Source organism: Phallusia mammillata, chromosome 4, assembly GCF_965637545.1.
Source record: "Phallusia mammillata chromosome 4, kaPhaMamm4.hap1.1, whole genome shotgun sequence".
Taxonomy (NCBI): domain Eukaryota; kingdom Metazoa; phylum Chordata; class Ascidiacea; order Phlebobranchia; family Ascidiidae; genus Phallusia; species Phallusia mammillata.
Window position 1 is genome coordinate 27,633,088 of NC_137255.1, and position 18,109 is coordinate 27,651,196.

The window sequence follows — 18,109 nt, forward strand, 5'->3', positions numbered from 1 at the left end:
GCTTCAGTTTATGTGTGCATTAAGAAAGCATTTAGTGTCTTGTTTGTGTTCTTTGTAGTATCAGGCAGTTATGTTATACGCAAACACAAGCAAGTTTTGCAAATCAAGAAAAGCAATTTTAAACTCAAATAATATTATTTGTGACAAAGGCCTGGTAAGGTTTTATTGATTTGTTTGCCAGAAAACTTAAAAAATTGGTTTTTAGGGGGGTTTAAGTTTTACTTAGTTAAGTATGAGTGGCATTTTTATTGAAGGCTTAATATGTACAGTCTGTGCTAAAGAAGCTAAGATTGTTTAAAGAAACATTGCAATGTTAGTTATATTGTTTTTGTTGTGTCATATTGGTTACGCCTGTTTCTGCTGAAGGACGAACTTGCATAACTTCAATAGATTTCAATATTCTATCGAAATGACTCCAGTAAAAATATTGAGCTGCTGCGCTTTTTTTAAGACCCTCTACATTTATTTACATTAGTGAGAGTATAATCAAAGAAAGCATGTAGAGTGTCGGGGGAAAAACCATTAATTTCTCTCCACATGATGACAAGAAGTGAAAGTGACATGACGTCATATCAATTGAAATTCTTGACAATAGTTTCTCCGCATGAGGAACTGCGTCATTAGGTCGTCTGTTTTCGTTGTACTATAAAGTAGTCAGTCAGGCTAACATTAGAGCAAAATGCAGCAAAAAGTATTTTATGAGACAACCACCGTTCTATTTAGACGTAGTTAGGATTGGTTTTTTGAATTACATATCTCAGTCAAAATAAAACCTTTGTAGAAAGATTGATTAGAGAAAAACATTACAAACTTTTTTGCAGTTATGTTTTAATTTTTCTTGATAAAATGTGGTTCCCAAGTGGGAGAAACAAATTACCTATAAAGGTTAAATATAAATATATATTAAGAGTTCAAAAAAATTGTAGCATTTTGGCGCTTAAACAGAGATGAAGTTGTTAGTTTTGCTATTTCTTTTGTGTTTATCTGTTTCTGCTGAGAGCCGAACTTGGCATAACTTCAATGGATTTCAATATTCCATCGAAATGACTCCAGTCAAATCATATGCTGAAGCCGAGGGGAATTGTTCTGCGTTGCAAGCTAATGTAGCTAACGTCAAAACTACGGCAATCTTTCAATTTTTGAAGTCACATATTAACTTGACAGGTCTAATTTCGCACGTATTTCGTATTGTCAATAGAATTGTGTCCTTTTAACTTGTTTTCCATTTTCACCTTAAACGTCTTATTTTGTAATTAAATGAAACCTTATGCGTGACCTTAACAACGATTCAGGGCAACAACATTACAAACCTAAATCCTTGAACGATGTGATCGAACCATTTAAGATAAATCAACTAGAAAACTCCGTGAAATGCAACCTACATGTTATTTGATAATGTACTCAAAAGTTACAAGAAAATAATTATCAAACTTACAACAAATAACAAATGATGCATTTCACATTTTAAGATTCTCCCTACTCTCTTTACGTTGGTGCGAGAAGAATCAACGGTACAACAAAGTTTCAGTGGAATAATGAAAGTGGTGTTGGAATTCATAAAAAGTTGTGGGGTAAAAAGCAGCCAAATAATGATGGTGGAATAGAAGATTGCGTCACAATGGGTTATGCTTTTCATCTTGTCTCATCTTACAAATTGTTTGACGTAACATGTACAAGATATTCGAGATATTTTTGTGAGAAGAAAACTGGTGAGAAAAACTCGGCTGAAAGTAAAAACAAGTTTTAATCATGTTAACGTTTTGCTTTTGTAAGTACTATTATCTACAGGAATTTCATTGTAGACCCAAGTTCACCTAAACGTATAGAGAAATACAATAAACCTTTGTTAATGGCCCCGATTAGACCAATAATTTATCCGGAATGAGCGAAGATCAGATTTATCCGATGTTTTATTTTAAGGTTTATATTACCTCAGCAGCGACCATACATTGAAAAAATACATTCATACATTTTAACGTATGCTGACATTGAGTGTCTAAGGCAGGAGCCGGCAACCTTTTTTGTTCTGCGGACCGTTTTTGAAACTAAAATTTTATTGCCGACCTGTCTTCAAATAAATACAAATAACTTAGTTAGCAATAAAAACGCCTAAATTAGTTTATCATCCCCGGGATACAAAGTCACAATGTTTTTTAGCATTTAACCTGGAAAATTACACGGCCCGGTAGCAACCCTCTCGTGGACCGGTACCGGGCCTCGGACCGGCGGTTGCCGACCACTGGTCTAAGGCATACACAATTTTCAAACTTTGCTACTTCTTGTTGCAAAAGATACGCACTGGGTTGTTGTTAAGTGACACAAATTGCTAAACAGATAAGAGATTAAACAGAAAATATTGAAAACAGCAATTAAGTGATATATTTTACACTATTTTAAACCTATTGTATTTATCTGAATTGAATTTAGAGTAAAATATTTAAATATGCTCATTATTATACTTTATTAAGAAGTACTATAACAATAATATTGTGTCGTTCAAGAAACTACCACTAAAACAAGAACTACTCCCGAAGACAAACCCAATCCAAACACTAAAGCCACCACAACCAAACCAACCACTCCAACTACAACCAAACCAACCACTCCAACTACAACCAAACCAACCACTCCAACTACAACCAAACCAACCACTCCAACTACCACAACAACCACTCCAACCAGCACACCAAAACCAACCACTACAACCAGCACACCAAAACCAACCACTACAACTACAACAACCAAACCTATTACACAAAACACAAGAAAAATAGAAAACGAAGACAAACCAATTGCTTCAACCCCAATCATAAAATTGCTAGTTGAAACGGAATCAGCCCCAACCATCGAGTCCAGTTCTGCAATCCACAACACCTTTTCAGGTAACTTTTAATTTTGAAAATTCCAGAACGTCGAACTTGTAAACAGTACAATGTATTGGATTATTTCAAAGGTTTTACTGTATACTTAGGGATTATGTTATGGTATAAGGCACGATAAACTGACATGTTAATCTTGACAAGATTTAAACTTATGATTCCCATCCGAAACGAGAAAAATGGTTTTACGATCACAAAATGCTCAATATTGATAATTTTTGTTTAGTGTCCGAGTTTCGGTATTGTTTAATTGAAAAATAGCAGGTTTTGGTTTCGTTCCTCTTAACAATAAGTACATAAACCGGTTTTGGCCTGCTAATAACTAATAAAGTAAAAAGATTTTTTGTCAAGTGTATTTGGTTTGCATAATGTATGGATAAGACTTTTTGGGACATTCGTTTTGCTTAATCGAAAGAAGGCTCTACAACTTAAAAGGATCGTGTAATCTGGGGTCCACAGGGGAAATGCGTCCCATTAAATAAAGGTTGTGCGGCCCGCATAGACGCTTGGATTTCAAATGAAGTGTGACCTGATAAACTATTTTAGTGCAGTCATAACGATCGAATACGACTATTGTTTCGTTTCTGAGCAGTTCAACGCGTCTGGTGCTATATTTTTGCGGCCTTACAATGAGGTTACAATCACGTGCGAAGTTTACTGCTAGCTGATGACTAATATAGGCACGTTTGCTATGCGATAAAGTAAAATCAATGCTGTTATACTAAGGCGCGAACCACGGTCATATCAAGTTACTTGCATTTGGCCAATCAGTGATAAAGATTGCACACCCCTGTTCTTAAACATGCTCAAACGGAACCCTAAGCCATGCTCGTGGAATTTGTGAGCCACACAAACGGAATTATGATACATTTGTGTCCAATAACAATAAACAAATACAACCCCAATAGATTGTCCATTTTAATTTTTATGCGAAATGGGGTTTTGATTATGGTGATTTAACCTAACCCCCGTGTTTGACGCTCGCCTGTCGATTGGTTAAATTGTTGCGAGCAAGTAGTTTAATGCCCTTGCAAATTTACAGAATCCACCACTGAATCGAACTCCACAACCATCATCGTTGTTTCAGCTGTGGGCAGTTGCGTCATAATTATCGTAATATGCATCGTCATTGCATTCGTGATGTCAAAAAGACGTAAAAAACGGTAAATCGCATGATTTCTTGTTAGGCATTTTAAGTGTACAATGTTCTGTTGAACTGAACAAACTAAATTGTACAATGTATCACAGATTAAATAAAGGCAACACACAAAGTTGTCAAGTCGGTCATAGATTGGGGTTTTCGCCTTAGATTTGATTAAACTGGCTTGTTTCGAGTCGGATTAAAACTTGGGCACATTTAAGCTGTAATTTTTCCTTGGTGGATTTGACTTTCGGGCCTAAGTCTGGCTTTGTTGTTTAAAAGAGGGTTCAAAAAGATTTAAGGCTTTTAGCCTACTTTCGAGTTTGGGTCATATTTTCGAGGCTGTTTTTAACTGTGAATGCTTGTTGCTTTTTTACCTGCTGCTTGTTGCCTTTTTACCTTTCGAAATATAAAAATACTTTATTGTCATTGCAGCTTACCGCAACCTACAGAGCTTAATGGAATAGGAAACGTTTTCGAAACAGGTAAGGTCAACAAAGAAACAAAAAATATAACTAATGACATAGTCTGACAAAAAGCCGATTTAGTGTCTGCTTTGCTCAAAACAATTTAACTAACAATACCATGTACTTCGTTGAGCAATCTGCTGTGCTTGTTTGGTATTATAATGTTATCATTGGTGGGCCGCAACACTCAAATGTTTGATGCTCGCAATGCGTCTGCTGTCTGGCTAACTTGCCTCATTAAAATCCTTCAGATCCTTCTTGAGGGAACGAGTAGAGAGTTGAGTTGAGTTTATTTCGCCGGGCAAAATCGTAGCAGCACAATTGCGCTAAAATATTCACCAGGCCGGAAATAGCTGCGCAACGTTCAGACGTTAAAAAGCGCAAGATTGAGGGTAAAATTGGTGGAGGGATGGTAGACGCGCTGCAGCTACACCGTTAATATAAGCGTTATGTGATGGGGACTTTATGTTTAGTTTAAATCTGAGCCAATGCCTCGTTAGTTCCGTACTTGGGAAAACACAAGTGGTCTAGCCTTTGCTAATCTTTCACCCATTTTGGCAACAAATATTTCTTATTATTTACCTTCTTTATTTTAACAAACAGCTGTTGGTTTTGAACCTGACGAAACATACGGCAATCCTGTCTTAACAAGTTTTAGTGCCCAAGAGCAACCAGTGACGTCATCTGCCGCACAAGAAAACAATCCATATTCGTTGGCTTCCGATTTAACAGCAGCCAACAAAGCAGCAGTCGAAACAAACGTCGACCAATCATTGGAGAAACAAAACGACCCATATTCTCTGGCTTCTGATGTGACACCGGCCAAAAATGATATGTACACTGTGGTAAATAAGAAAAAGCAAGCAACAAATGCCGATCAATCACTGGAGAAACAAAACGACCCATATTCTCTGGCTTCTGATGGGACTCCGGCCACAAAGGACATGTACAGTGTGGTAAATAAGAAACAACAAGCAACAAATGCCGATCAATCTCACCTTGTAACAGTAGCAGCAGAAATATACAGCACCCCTCATCACTTACAGGATAGTCATGATGTCACGCGGGATAACGGACAACCCAAAGCCCAGGATAAACCGGAAAATACTGGAGACAGTGCTAATGCATACGGTCACCTTAACATTGGACAGAGTGAGAGCGATAACCCATATGATGTCTTGAGAATTTAGGGTGTAAAAAGATGTCTAAATCTCTGAACCAATTTGTGTAAACCTTCAGTATTCCGTCCAAACAACAAATCACAACAACGCCGCTAAATATGTGCAGGCAATCGTTTATTTCTGTTATTTATTGCAGACAAGGCTTCCTAAGAAATTTAACAAAAAATTTTAAAGGTATAACCTATAAGGACAAAAAGACTAAGCGCCACTGGTCTATGAAATACGATAAAATAAACTTTACAAGTACTTTATTTTGTCAAGATGTGTGCCAAGTTCTATTTCAGGAAGTTGAATTGACTGCTATTTTCAAAGCGTATTTTTTGTGTGTGCCCCTCATTGGTCATACAAATGTTACTTTAAAGTGCACTTTTATTGACTGAAAAACTTGATTGTTTCTTTTTTTAAAAAGCTTTATTTGTTATTTTTAGCATCTACTTTTTGTGACTCAGACCATCCGTCCATTGTCTGTGCTATGAGTAAAACACGGCGCAGTTTCGGGTTTGATTGAATTGTTTTTTTACTCTTGATGCGTCACACTTCTTTATTAATGGCATTAAACTGTCCTTTATTTATTTTCCCATAAAACTGGTTTCTTATCCAGTCCGAAATTCACAAAAGTGTTTTTTTAACAAATTCCTAATTTGAATATTTTAACAGATTTTAAACATTTAAATCTTCAACAAATAAATTGTACATGACTGCAAGTTTTTTGTTTGCCAAATGTGTTCTGTATACGCAAAAGCATCCAGCCAAGAAAAGATAAGCTGTATATGTTAAAGAGTTTATTTATCTATATGCATGTTTTCATACGATTGTATTATATATATTTCCCTAAATTAAACATTCCTTCTTGTTCAACAGCTGAAAAAACACGACATACATTGTGATTGTCATGACTACACGCAGTTGCGTCATCGACGTTGTAATTTGCAGAGTCTTTGTAATTGTGACGTTACAAAAACGAAAAAGAAAGTAAAAGCTTTTATATATGCGTTTATCAAACTTCTGGGGCTCGCGTCACAAAACCCAATTGATGTTTGAATAAATTAGTTTCTAATTGATTTTATTTGGTAAAACAGTTTATGTAATAAAACGAACCTAAATACGACTCCATCGGTAAAATGTTTAAAATCTTTTTCAAATCGAAGCTTTGAAAGTTACCGCGTTTGGCTTTTCATAACTTCTGCACGTGGTAAAGTAATATTAAAACAAACGTTTTTGTCGCAAATTGGAGCTAAAAGACTACAACATGAAACATCCACTTTCGGTTATATGATGTAACTTGGTTGCAAATTATAGTGCTGATTGAAAACCAAATAATAAAGCAAGGCTACAGAACTAAGTAGTAGCCTGCTTTGTTAAATTACATGCAGTTCTTGCATTGCATATGTCAAATAAAGCAAACTAGTGTAACTTTATTCATCTGTTTTACAGCAATATCTTTTAACACAGTAGCCGTAGTAAATGTAAACTTTGACACAAGTGGAAGCTAAAGGGTAATAACGTCAAAGTTGTGGTTTTCCGCCTATTTTTTTAAATGGTACCACTACTAACGTACTACTATGTTGCTTTATCAATTGTCCATACACATTATGGTGATTTGAAAGCAAATTACTACAGTGCCACCAATTTTAATGTTTAAAACACAAAAAAAGAAAACCCAAAATGTTGTTGACGATTTATCAAAAATGCGCCATACTGTTTCTTGTGGGCTCCAGTCACATAATGCTTTTTAATACGATACAGCTGCAGCTCGGTTAGCCATGATCCACTAGTTGTGCCATCCACTATTTTGCACTCCATAACGTTTCAACATTGTGCAGCTATTTCCGGCTTGTTGATTGTTTTAGTGCAACTGTGTCGCCATGTTAAGGTCCTGCAAAAACATGAAATAGAGGAATTTTAATAGAATGACACAGAAATTAACCTAATGGAAGGCCCAATTTCCCCCCAATCCACGTTTAATGCAGCCCTTCAATAGATTTTGAATTCTCGTTTCAGTTAACAATTTGTCACAATGAGAGTGTCAATCATTTTCATTCAAAAAACGGTTTATAAACAAATAACAATGTCAGTATTTCTAACGAGATGAAATTCAGATTAAAAATGATATGTGAATAATGTTGGCATGTTTTTAAATAGGTTGTTAAAGACAGTCACATCAAAACCATCATTTTTTCATGACCTCCATGCTTTAGTTTGTAGCAAGGAGTCTCTTGTCAATCCTTTAACTTTCGTCATACTTCCACAACAGTGATAAATAGACGCGCGAGCTATTTATAGTTCAATGGATACTTTCCATTGTTACGTATTGTGCATTCATAAATACCCGCCAGGTTTCGAAAGTTAAACAAATTCAATGAAGTCAACTTCCTGACCAAGACGCTCTCAAATTAGCTGCCACTGTGTGATGCATCTCTAGTGCTTGTGCGGCTATTGTATCATGGAAGTACTAAGTATGGAAGTGCTAATAGCTTATGGAGTACCTAGGTCTGTAAGCTGAATAGCAAACTACCACAAAGGTGGTCTGTATGTAGCTTTTATGTGTGTATTGAGATCGTTAAAGTAGTGATCAGCTTTGTGGAATAAGTTTAATGGTAAAAATAACGGCCCAAGTAGACGTAAAAAGCGACATGCTTTATATTGCTTTGTAAACGTTTTGACAAATGCTCATGCCGTCATCAGTGATATGTAACTGATTTGACCTTTATATCACTGATAATGGCATAAGCATTTGCAGAAACGTTTGAATTATTAAGCATGTCGCTTTTTACGTCTTTTTGTTCGGTTATTTTCACCATTATAGGTTTTGTAGAAGCTTTGTTATTGTGTACATTGTAACTTCTTTTTCGTTGTTTCCAAATACGATTCAGCTTGCAAACTAGAAATACATAAAAGAGTGAAAAAGACATTGCGCAAAATATGATCATTCATGCTATCGACATTTACCATTTAGATACCAACAGGTTAACCTTAATTTTCATTGCTGTCAACGAGTTGGTATCATGACTTAACAAATCGAAAGTTGTGAGCAACAAACCATCTTATGAAAATGTAGTATGTTAGTAGTTACGAAGTTGTTCTGTGCGCCAACTACGTATAAAAGTATTACATTTGGTCGCCAACTACGTATAGAAGTATGACTTTTGGTTGCTATTTCCTTGGGAATGTTGATAACCTCGTTGGTATTTTCAGCAAATCCAAGAAATGAAATTGTTAGTATTGTTGTTTGTAACGTGGTTGTCTGCTGTTGCTGCGGGAAAACCTCCTACTTTAAATGGCGTTGAGTATCTGGTTAGGAAGCCGACAAGCGGCCTAACGTATGAAAAAGCAAGACAAAAATGTGCAAAGAAAAACGCTACACTTGCTGATGTCAAAACAAAGGATATCCATGATTTTTTATTGCCACATCTTAACCCAACAAGTAAAGCACAAAAGAATTTGATTATTCCTTGTCGTAGTATTTCCACCTTTCTTTATACAAACTGACTTAAATTTCTTGTTCGGTTAATTTATTTTGTTATTCATTAGCACTTATTGAACAAACGGTAAAAGATAGGTTGTTTGTAAACTTGTAACTTTAATAAACAGCCGTTTGTAAAGTGTTTTTTGACATGAGATTTAAAAGGCGAGTTTATAGTTTAATCCTATCAACTATGATATCTGAATTCTTGGCCATTTTTGCTAAATGCAAATTCTTTGTTTAAGGCTTTCCATACTCATTTTACATCGGCGCAACAAGAATCGGCAGTTACGAGTTTCAGTGGAGTGATGGAAGCAAGTTTGACGATTCTTTATCTCTGTGGTTTGGAGGAGAACCGAATAATCAAAATGGAAATGAGAATTGTGTGACGATGGGCGAACTAAATACCTTCGATCGAAAGTTTAAGTTCAGAGACGTTTCATGCGGCACGAAAGTCAATTTCATTTGTCAAAGGAAAGTTGCACGTATGTATTATGACAAAGAAACGCTTTTTATTTGCTTTAAAAACTAAACTTAGCGTGGTGTTTAATAACGTTTTTCTGAGTGTTTGCGTTTACCTTCGTTGAACTATGTCGGCGCTTTTTGCACAAGATACGCACCAGGGCGTTTAACTTAATTGTTATGTGAAACAAATTACAAGACAGATAAAGCATTGAACAGAAAATCTAGATAACAAAAAATAAGTGACATATTTACACTATTTAAATCTGATAGTATTTATCTGAATTAAATTTGGAAAAATGTAAGGAAATATGCTTATTATTTTAAGAAGGTGTAAAATAATAATATTTTGTCGTTCTAGAAACTACGACTAACGCAAAAACTACTTCCCGAGAAAAACACAAACCCACCACCACACCCAAACCAACCACTACAAGTGCCACCACACCCAAACCAACCACTACAACTGCCACCACACCCAAACCAACCACTACAAGTGCCACCACACCCAAACCAACCACTACAAGTGCCACCACACCCAAACCAACCACTACAACTGCCACCACACCCAAACCAACCACTACAAGTGCCACCACACCCAAACCAACCACTACAACTGCCACCACACCCAAACCAACCACTACAACTGCCACCACACCCAAACCAACCACTACAACTGCCACCACACCCAAACCAACCACTACAACTGCCACCACACCCAAACCAACCACTACAACTGCCACCACACCCAAACCAACCACTACAAGGGCCACCACACCCAAACCAACCACTACAAGTGCTACCACACCCAAACCAACCACTACAAGTGCCACCACACCCAAACCAACCCCTACAACTACTACCACACCCAAACCAACCCCTACAACTACCACCACACCCAAACCAACCACTACAACTACCACATTTCAACAATCCACCAAAACAACAACTGCCACCACACCCACAGTAAGTACACAACCACCTGGCAACACAGCAAATGAACATAAACCAAGTACTTCAACCACCATCTCAAAATCATCGGTTGAAACGGAATTAGCCTCAAACACCGAGTCAAGTCCTGCAAACCACAACACACTTTCAGGTAACTTTTTTATGTCTTGAACTCCAGAACGTCGAACTTGTAAACAATACAATGTATTGGCTGTAAAGCTAAATGGAGTATCTGACCTTTGAAATCTTCTTCAGAAGGTTGTGTAATCTGCACCCCACAGGTCAGATGCCTACCATTGAATAAAGATTTTGCGGCTCGCAAAGGCGCTTGGATTTTAAATGAAGTGTGGCCCGATATACTATTTAAGTGTAATCATAACAATCGATTACAATCATATCTTTTTAAAATAGGCAGAAATTGCTATGTAATGACTTAAAGTCAACTTGTGTTATATCAAGGCGCGGCCCGCGGTCAAATCTAGTTTATTGTTTTTGGCCAAACAGTGATAAAGGTCGCACATCCCTGCTTTTGAGCATGCTCAAACGAAACTCTGAATAATGTACGTAGGCTTTGTGAGCAACACAAACGCTTTTGCGACATCATTTCAGTCTGTTCATAATGATAAAATTGTAGCCCAAACTTATGCTTGGCAATTTTCATTTTTAGTAGTTTGGAAGAATTTCTGTTTACGTTGTTTGCCCTGACCACTGGTTCGACACTCTCCTGTTTCTGCATGAAATTCCTGCGAGCAAACATTTTAAAGCTTGCATATTTTCAGAATCCACCACGGAATCGAACTCCACAACCATGATTGTTTTAGCCGTGGGCGGTTGCGTCATATTCATCGTAATATGTCTCGTCATTGCCTTTGTGATATCAAAAAGACGTCGGAAAAAACGGTAATTTGCATATTTTTGTCAGGCATCCAAAGTGTACAATGTTCTGTTAAAGTTAAACTTGTACAACGCCTCACAGATTGAATAAAGGCAACAACGTTAGTCAATTAACACAACGTTATATGTCCAGTCGGCCATATTAGAGTGGGGTATGGGCCTTAGCTTTGAATAAACTGGAATGCTTCGAGCCGGGCACATTTAAGCTGTAATTTTTGCTTGGTGGATTTGACTTTCGGGCCTAAGTCGGGCTTTGTTGTCTAAAAAGGGTTCAAAACGGGTTTAGTCTACTTTCAAGTTGGGTCATATTTTCGTTGCCGCTTTTAACTCTAAATTAAATGCTAGTTGCCTTTTTACTTTCGAAAGATAAAAATACTTTATTGTTATTCCAGCTTACGGCAACCTACAGAGCTTGATGAATTGGGAAACGTTTTCGAAACAGGTGCGGTCGACAAACAATATAACTAATGACATACGTGTGACAAAAAGCCGATTATTGTTTACTTTGTTCAAAATAATGTAGGCCTATGTAACAATACCATTTAATTCGTTAAGCAATATGCCGTGCTTTGTTATTAATTTTTTATCCTTGGTGGGTGGCAACACCCAATTGTTCTATGCTCGCAGTGCGTCTGCTGCCTGGCTAACTTGTCTCATTAAAATCCATTGGATCCTTTTAGGGGGGATGAGTAGTTGACTTTACCTTTAGTTTAAAACTACGAATCTATTTACTTTAAATCTGAGGCAATCCCAGGAAAACACAAGTGGTATAGACGGGCTTGAAACCCACAACTTGTTAAGCAGAATACAGTTTTTCTGATTTTTTGCCCTTTTTGGCTACAAATATTGCTTATTAGTTACCTCCTTTATTTTAAAAACAGCTGCTGGTTTTGAGCCGGACGAAACATACGGCAATCCTGTCTTGACAAGCTTTCATGTCCAAGAGCAACCAGTGACGCCATTCACCGCACGAGAAAACGATCCTTATTCGATGGCTTCCGATTTAACAGCAGCAAACAAAGCAGCAGTCGGAACGAACGTCGACCAATCATTGGAGAAACAAAACGACCCATGTTCTCTGGCTTCTGATGTGACACCGGCCAAAAATGATATGTACAGTGTGGTAAATAAGAAAAAGCAAGCAACAAATGCCGATCAATCACTGGAGAAACAAAACGACCCATGTTCTTTGGCTTCTGATGGGACTCCGGCCACAAAGGACATGTACAGTGTGGTAAATAAGAAACAACAAGCAACAAATGCCGATCAATCTCACCTTGTAACAGTAGCAGCAGAAATATACAGCACCCCTCATCACTTACGGGATAGTCATGATGTTACGCGGGATAACGGACAACCCAAAGCCCAGGATGAACTGGAAAATACTGGAGACAGTGCTAATGCATACGGTCACCTTAACATTGGACAGAGTGAGAGCGATAACCCATATGATGTCTTCAGAATTTAGGGTGTAAAAAGATGTCTAAATCTCTGAACCAATTTGTGTAAACCTTCAGTATTCCGTGCAAACAAAAAATCACAACAACGCCGCTAAATAAGTAGCAGACAATTCGTTTGTTTCTATTTATTGCATTTTTCTATTGCTGACAAGGCATTTTAACACATATAACAAAAATTTAAAGGTACAAGAATAATAAAGGTTAAGAGCCACCAGTTTATAAAACAGGACAAAATAAACTTATGAATTTTGTCGAAATGTGTAGAAAGTTATGTTGCAGAAAATTGACTGCAGTAAACTATGGTTTCTGTTTTCAAAGTGTGTTTTACGTGTGTGTGAGCCTCTTTGGTGTTGACCATTTGTACCTTGTTAACTTTCGAAAGTTTTGACTTGCACTTTTATTGACTGAAAAACTTGATTGTTCCCTGTTTCGAAGAGTTTTATTCGTTATTTTTAGCATCTACTTTTTGTGACTCAGACCATTCTCCCCATTGTCTGTGCTATGAGTAAAACACGTCGCAGTTTCGTATTTGATTGTTCTTCTGCTCTTGATGCGTCACACTTGTACACTGATGGATTTTTATACTCCACATACTCCTAATGTCCCAGAGCCTTTTTGCACTAAACTGTCTTTTATTCATTCCCCCATATAAGCGGTTGCTTATCCGGTCTGAAGTTCACTAAACCGTTTTTGCTAAGTTCCATATTTGAATATTTTAAACTTCAAAAAGTCTAAAACCGTTGACAACAAATAAGATTGTATGTGGTCTGTATATGTTTAAGAGATTATCTAACTATATGCATGTCTTTTATGCCATTGGTTTATATTGTTATGGAACATGCAAGTTGTATTATAATTTAGTAAACATGTTTTATAAATTAACAGTTGTTTTCTGATCATGTATGTTTCCGATTTTATTCTGGTAAGTTTGCCGTGTGATGAATTATGTGCTGCATATACGTTAAGTTTTTTGTGCTGTAATATGAGGTATTTCAATTACACTTTATATCATAACTGCTTTGCTTTCAAGAGCCCAAACAATTGCCGTATATTTTGCCGGCTTGTATCTTGTCTCTTGCCTTCATAAAAATTATCTGTGAAGTATAAAATTGTAAATGCGCTTTGATCAATGTTACATTTGCGGAAAACATTTTGCTATCTCACATATTTGCTACGTAATAGTGGGGATGTATTGTAAACTCACAACTTTTGATGTTGTGTAAAGTAAAAAGCTTATGATTCAAATAGCATACCGGGTGTTTGATTAAATCGTCACAAATTAGGTTATTGTGTACATATTTTCAATCTTTCCTCGCTCTTGAAAGTATAAAGTTTAAACCTATGGATTTCGAACAAAATGTGGCTATTTTTTATGACTACATGTGGCTCCCAGACAAATCTTAACTTAGTTTTAATTTCTTAACGCATTTTAAGCAGTAAATATTCATTGCATTTTTAATCAAAGTGTTAAAACAATTCTCCAATTTCTTTTTCTCGTTGTTTTCATCGCATTTGCTCCTATTCGAGAAAAAAAGTATGGTTTTCAGGGGAATAAATTTTGCAATAAGTGGCTTCATTTGCCTTTCTTAGTTTAAAAGCTTTCCGAACCCTTCTCCAAGAAACGCAGAAGTACTTTTTTAAACATTATTGCAGCAAATCAAGGCAAGCAGTTGAAAAATTGTCTCTGATTGATTTAGCGACATTAACTAAAGCGGTTGATATAAGGTAATCTGTCCGGTTCAGATTATAAACATGCACAAAAGCACAGCTATAAGCAACATAACTTTATTGCATTTTTTTATTAAACTTCAAACTTCACGGGCCTATTTATCTTCTCCTAAGTGTTTCTATGTATGATAATTGGGTATCGAAAGGTGAAGCGCAGTGCTATGTCCTTTTGGTAGGGGATACAACCATTCATAAAAGTGAACTCATTTTAACCCGCTGTTCTTTCCTGAGAAGCTTGGATGCGTTGCTTTACTGAAAGGGGAAATCATATTTGCTAAAACAAAGACAAAGCAAGTGTGCGTGAAATTCATGTGGTAATTGCGCTTATCAACACGGGCCGCATTTACGTCTTAATTACTTTTTTGCGAAAACTTGAAAGTAATGTTTGGGATACGGCTATAGGTTTTGGACTTGCGTGCTCAAATTAGTGTCTAAACTCGAAATAGTGTCTGTAGTAAGTTGAATTTACCAAGCTAAAAGTATAAGTTGCTAAAAGTGAAATCAAGCCCGCGCACATATATATTTGCACATATATATGGTTAATAAATTCTAGTTTGGGTCTGAGTTTTGACCCCGCTTGCAGCTTTGAGTCTTTATGTACTATACGAAATTCGCCCGAGCGTTAAAGGTGGTACGCGAGTAGCTTTCTGCTATACCTATTTAAATTCAGATTATGAAATACAACTTAACTGCCTTAACTGATTAGCCTTGGTGTTGGGCAAAACTCGGGTCGTGAGCATTCCTTTGAAATTGTAAACCTTGCTGTTTTTTTAAATACGCTAGCCTAGTCAAAAAGAAGAAATCTAGCTTGTTTTTTACCTATCTATAGGTGGTACAAAGTGATAAAAGTCGACAGGTCGTACAGCACAACAATCAGAACTACTGCACTAGGTAACCATGCCAATAAGAAGTGCAGTGATTTAATAGTTTTAGGATTTTTTTAGAATATTAACGATGAAAGTATTAGGTTTGTTGTTAGCAACGTGCGTATTAGTTGTCGAGGGGAGTTCCCCGACATTTCAAGGTGTTCAATATCTGGTGGAAAATGAGAAATCAGTCACATCTTATGCTTGGGCGAAAGAGGAATGCAAAATGCTGAACGCTACGCTAGCTGCTGTCAAAACAACTGGTATAAGGAATTTTCTGAGGAATTACACCAATCCAAAAAGTAATACAACTAAAATATAGTAAACAAAGTTTTAAAATCAGTTACCATATCTGAGTTTGTGGCTAAAACATAACTTGCATTTTGGATTATCGTTTTTGTAACGATTTTAATAATTTTTTATTTGGTTAGTGTACATCTGTAGATTACTACGTTGATATGATTTGAGCTGGTACCTTATTGCAAATGTTGCAAGATTACTGAACGTAAATTACGTTTTCAAGGTTACCCATTCTTGTTTTACATCGGAGCAAAGAGAATGGGCAAAACGGACCAGTTTTGGTGGAAAGACGGTAGCAGAGTTAGGAAAAAGCTATGGTATAAAGATGAACCGAACAACTTGCTCGGCAAAGAGAACTGTGTAGCAATGTCTTCAGCAGAAGCTAATGGACAACGGTATAAGTTTAGGGACATTCCGTGTGATACCACAGCAAGATATATTTGTGAAAAAAATTCTACAAGTAAGTTGTACTAATATATAAGCTATTGCTGCCAGGCATAATATCAAGTTTGTAGAGCTCTTCCGGCAAATGTAATTTTATTTCGACGTTTCGACGTCCTATACAGGTCGTCTTCATCAGGGTAAATAACATTGAATGCGACTAGTACAGTGCACGATAAACAAAGGAAAAAAAGAATGGAACGCACGTTATAACGCAACGAAAACACCGCGCGATGACACATTTGCCAGAAGAGCTCTACAAACTTAAGTTGTACTAAGACTCTATTTTACTAACTGATAAACCAGTGGTTCTCTGTTGGTGGTCCATACAGGATGCTTGGGTGGTCCAAAGGACGTTCACTATGATTGTTAATAATCAGGAGATTTTACATTTTAAAAGATAGTCAAAATGTTAGCTGTCTGTAATTTATGCCACTTCTCAAAATTTAGTTTTGAAGATGCTTGTTGTACATGCTAGCTTTACCTAAAAATGCAAAAAATTATCAGCCCATAACATTATTTTAGTTTGACTGGTGGTCCATGGCCTGAAACGAGTTGAGAACCACTAGTTGAAACACTGGTGTCCGTGGTAAAAAACGGACCTGAAACCCCGCTCTATTTGAATATCTTGTGCAGTTGTAATGCTAACAGCAAGTGAAATGTGTCCCAATGTTTGGAGAAATCCCTCGACAACACAATGTTTATTTTACTAATACAAAGCAACATAACCAGTTTTTTGTTGCACAGATAAAAACAGCATTGCCAAAGGGACCAACTCTACCACTACATCTAAACCAGTTTTAGCAATCAGCACTCCCAAACTAACCACCACCACACTTGAAACAACGACCAGCACTCCCAAACCAACCACCACATCTAAACTAGCCACTACAACCACAACACTGGAACCAATATCCACAACCACCACACCCAAACCAACAACTACAATCACCACACATAAACCAACCACTACCATCAGCACTCTGAAAACAACCACTTCAACAACCACACCCAAACCAACAACTACAATCACCACACATAAACCAACCACTACCATCAGCACTCTGAAAACAACCACTTCAACAACCACACCCAAACCAACAACTACAATCACCACACATAAACCAACCACTACCATCAGCACTCTGAAAACAACCACTTCAACAACCACACCCAAGCCAACAACTACAACCACCACATTGAAACCAACCACTACCATCACCACTGTGAAAACAACCGCTATCATCACCACATTCAAACCGAAAACAAAACTAATCAGAGCGGATAATGCGACCAAACCCATTACCTCAACTTGGGTCTCCAAATACGTTTCTACGAATCCTTTAGTCACAACCAAGAGCTCCAACGACACATTTTCAGGTAATTTTGTGTCTCTTCGTCTGTGAATTCAAACGCCTAATTACAAATCACACTTGACAAATTAAAATGTGTTCGCTTTTGCTTCACAATGTCACCCAACCCCATTTTTTTCGTTTCAGAAAGTTCGAGTAATTCAATTTTGAATTTCAATGCTTCTTTACTTATCTGAATCTCGTTTAACCGGTTTATTATTTGATTATCTGGTCGCCGTATAAAATGTTTTGTAAGATGAAAATGTAATGTGGTAAACAACTAATTGCGAAGCCTTGTTTCAAACGTTAAAGGTTGCTTCATTTGTTCGAAACAGGCCAAGGTCTGGTTTATCATAAGAAATCAGTTGTGTTGTTTTGGCTTTTTGGTCAAATTCGATGAAACTCGGCCGAATATGCACTGTGAACATGACTTTACATTAACTTCATGAGCGCTTCTGGCAATGGTATTTTTATTCTGACCTTTCGACGTCCTATACAGGTCGCCTTCATCAAGACAAATAACT

The 18,109-nt window shown here is 36.9% G+C and overlaps 2 protein-coding genes across 4 annotated transcripts in view; both read left to right on the forward strand.

Annotated features, from left to right (window-relative positions):
* Positions 1 to 6,642, forward strand: part of LOC145224560 (uncharacterized) — an 83,676-nt gene extending 77,034 nt beyond the window's left edge. For all 3 annotated transcript variants that reach the window (XM_080091092.1, XM_080091093.1, XM_080091091.1), the window contains exons 4-8: positions 1,470 to 1,709; positions 2,502 to 2,882; positions 3,922 to 4,042; positions 4,456 to 4,505; positions 5,091 to 6,642. In XM_080091092.1, coding sequence (XP_079947218.1) covers positions 1,470 to 1,709; positions 2,502 to 2,882; positions 3,922 to 4,042; positions 4,456 to 4,505; positions 5,091 to 5,677 — 1,379 coding nt within the window. In that variant the 3' untranslated portion in view covers positions 5,678 to 6,642. The remainder of the gene's footprint in view (positions 1 to 1,469; positions 1,710 to 2,501; positions 2,883 to 3,921; positions 4,043 to 4,455; positions 4,506 to 5,090) is intronic.
* Positions 6,643 to 8,875: 2,233 nt separating this feature from the next.
* On the forward strand, positions 8,876 to 13,035 carry LOC145223725 (uncharacterized). The gene is made up of 6 exons (XM_080090116.1): positions 8,876 to 9,092; positions 9,377 to 9,616; positions 9,955 to 10,695; positions 11,324 to 11,444; positions 11,831 to 11,880; positions 12,320 to 13,035. The coding sequence occupies exons 1-6, from the start codon at positions 8,876 to 8,878 to the stop codon at positions 12,904 to 12,906; spliced, it is 1,956 nt and encodes a 651-aa protein (XP_079946242.1). The 3' UTR covers positions 12,907 to 13,035.
* The last annotated feature ends 5,074 nt before the right edge of the window (positions 13,036 to 18,109 follow it).

Excerpts from the sequence above, each read along its gene's own strand:
- LOC145223725 (XM_080090116.1), top strand. The coding sequence starts at position 8,876 with ATGAAATTGTTAGTATTGTTGTTTGTAACGTGGTTGTCTGCTGTTGCT. Across the intron at positions 10,696-11,323 it reads AAACCACAACACACTTTCAG|AATCCACCACGGAATCGAAC; the intron begins GTAACTTTTTTA and ends GCATATTTTCAG. Across the intron at positions 11,881-12,319 it reads GGGAAACGTTTTCGAAACAG|CTGCTGGTTTTGAGCCGGAC; the intron begins GTGCGGTCGACA and ends TTTTAAAAACAG.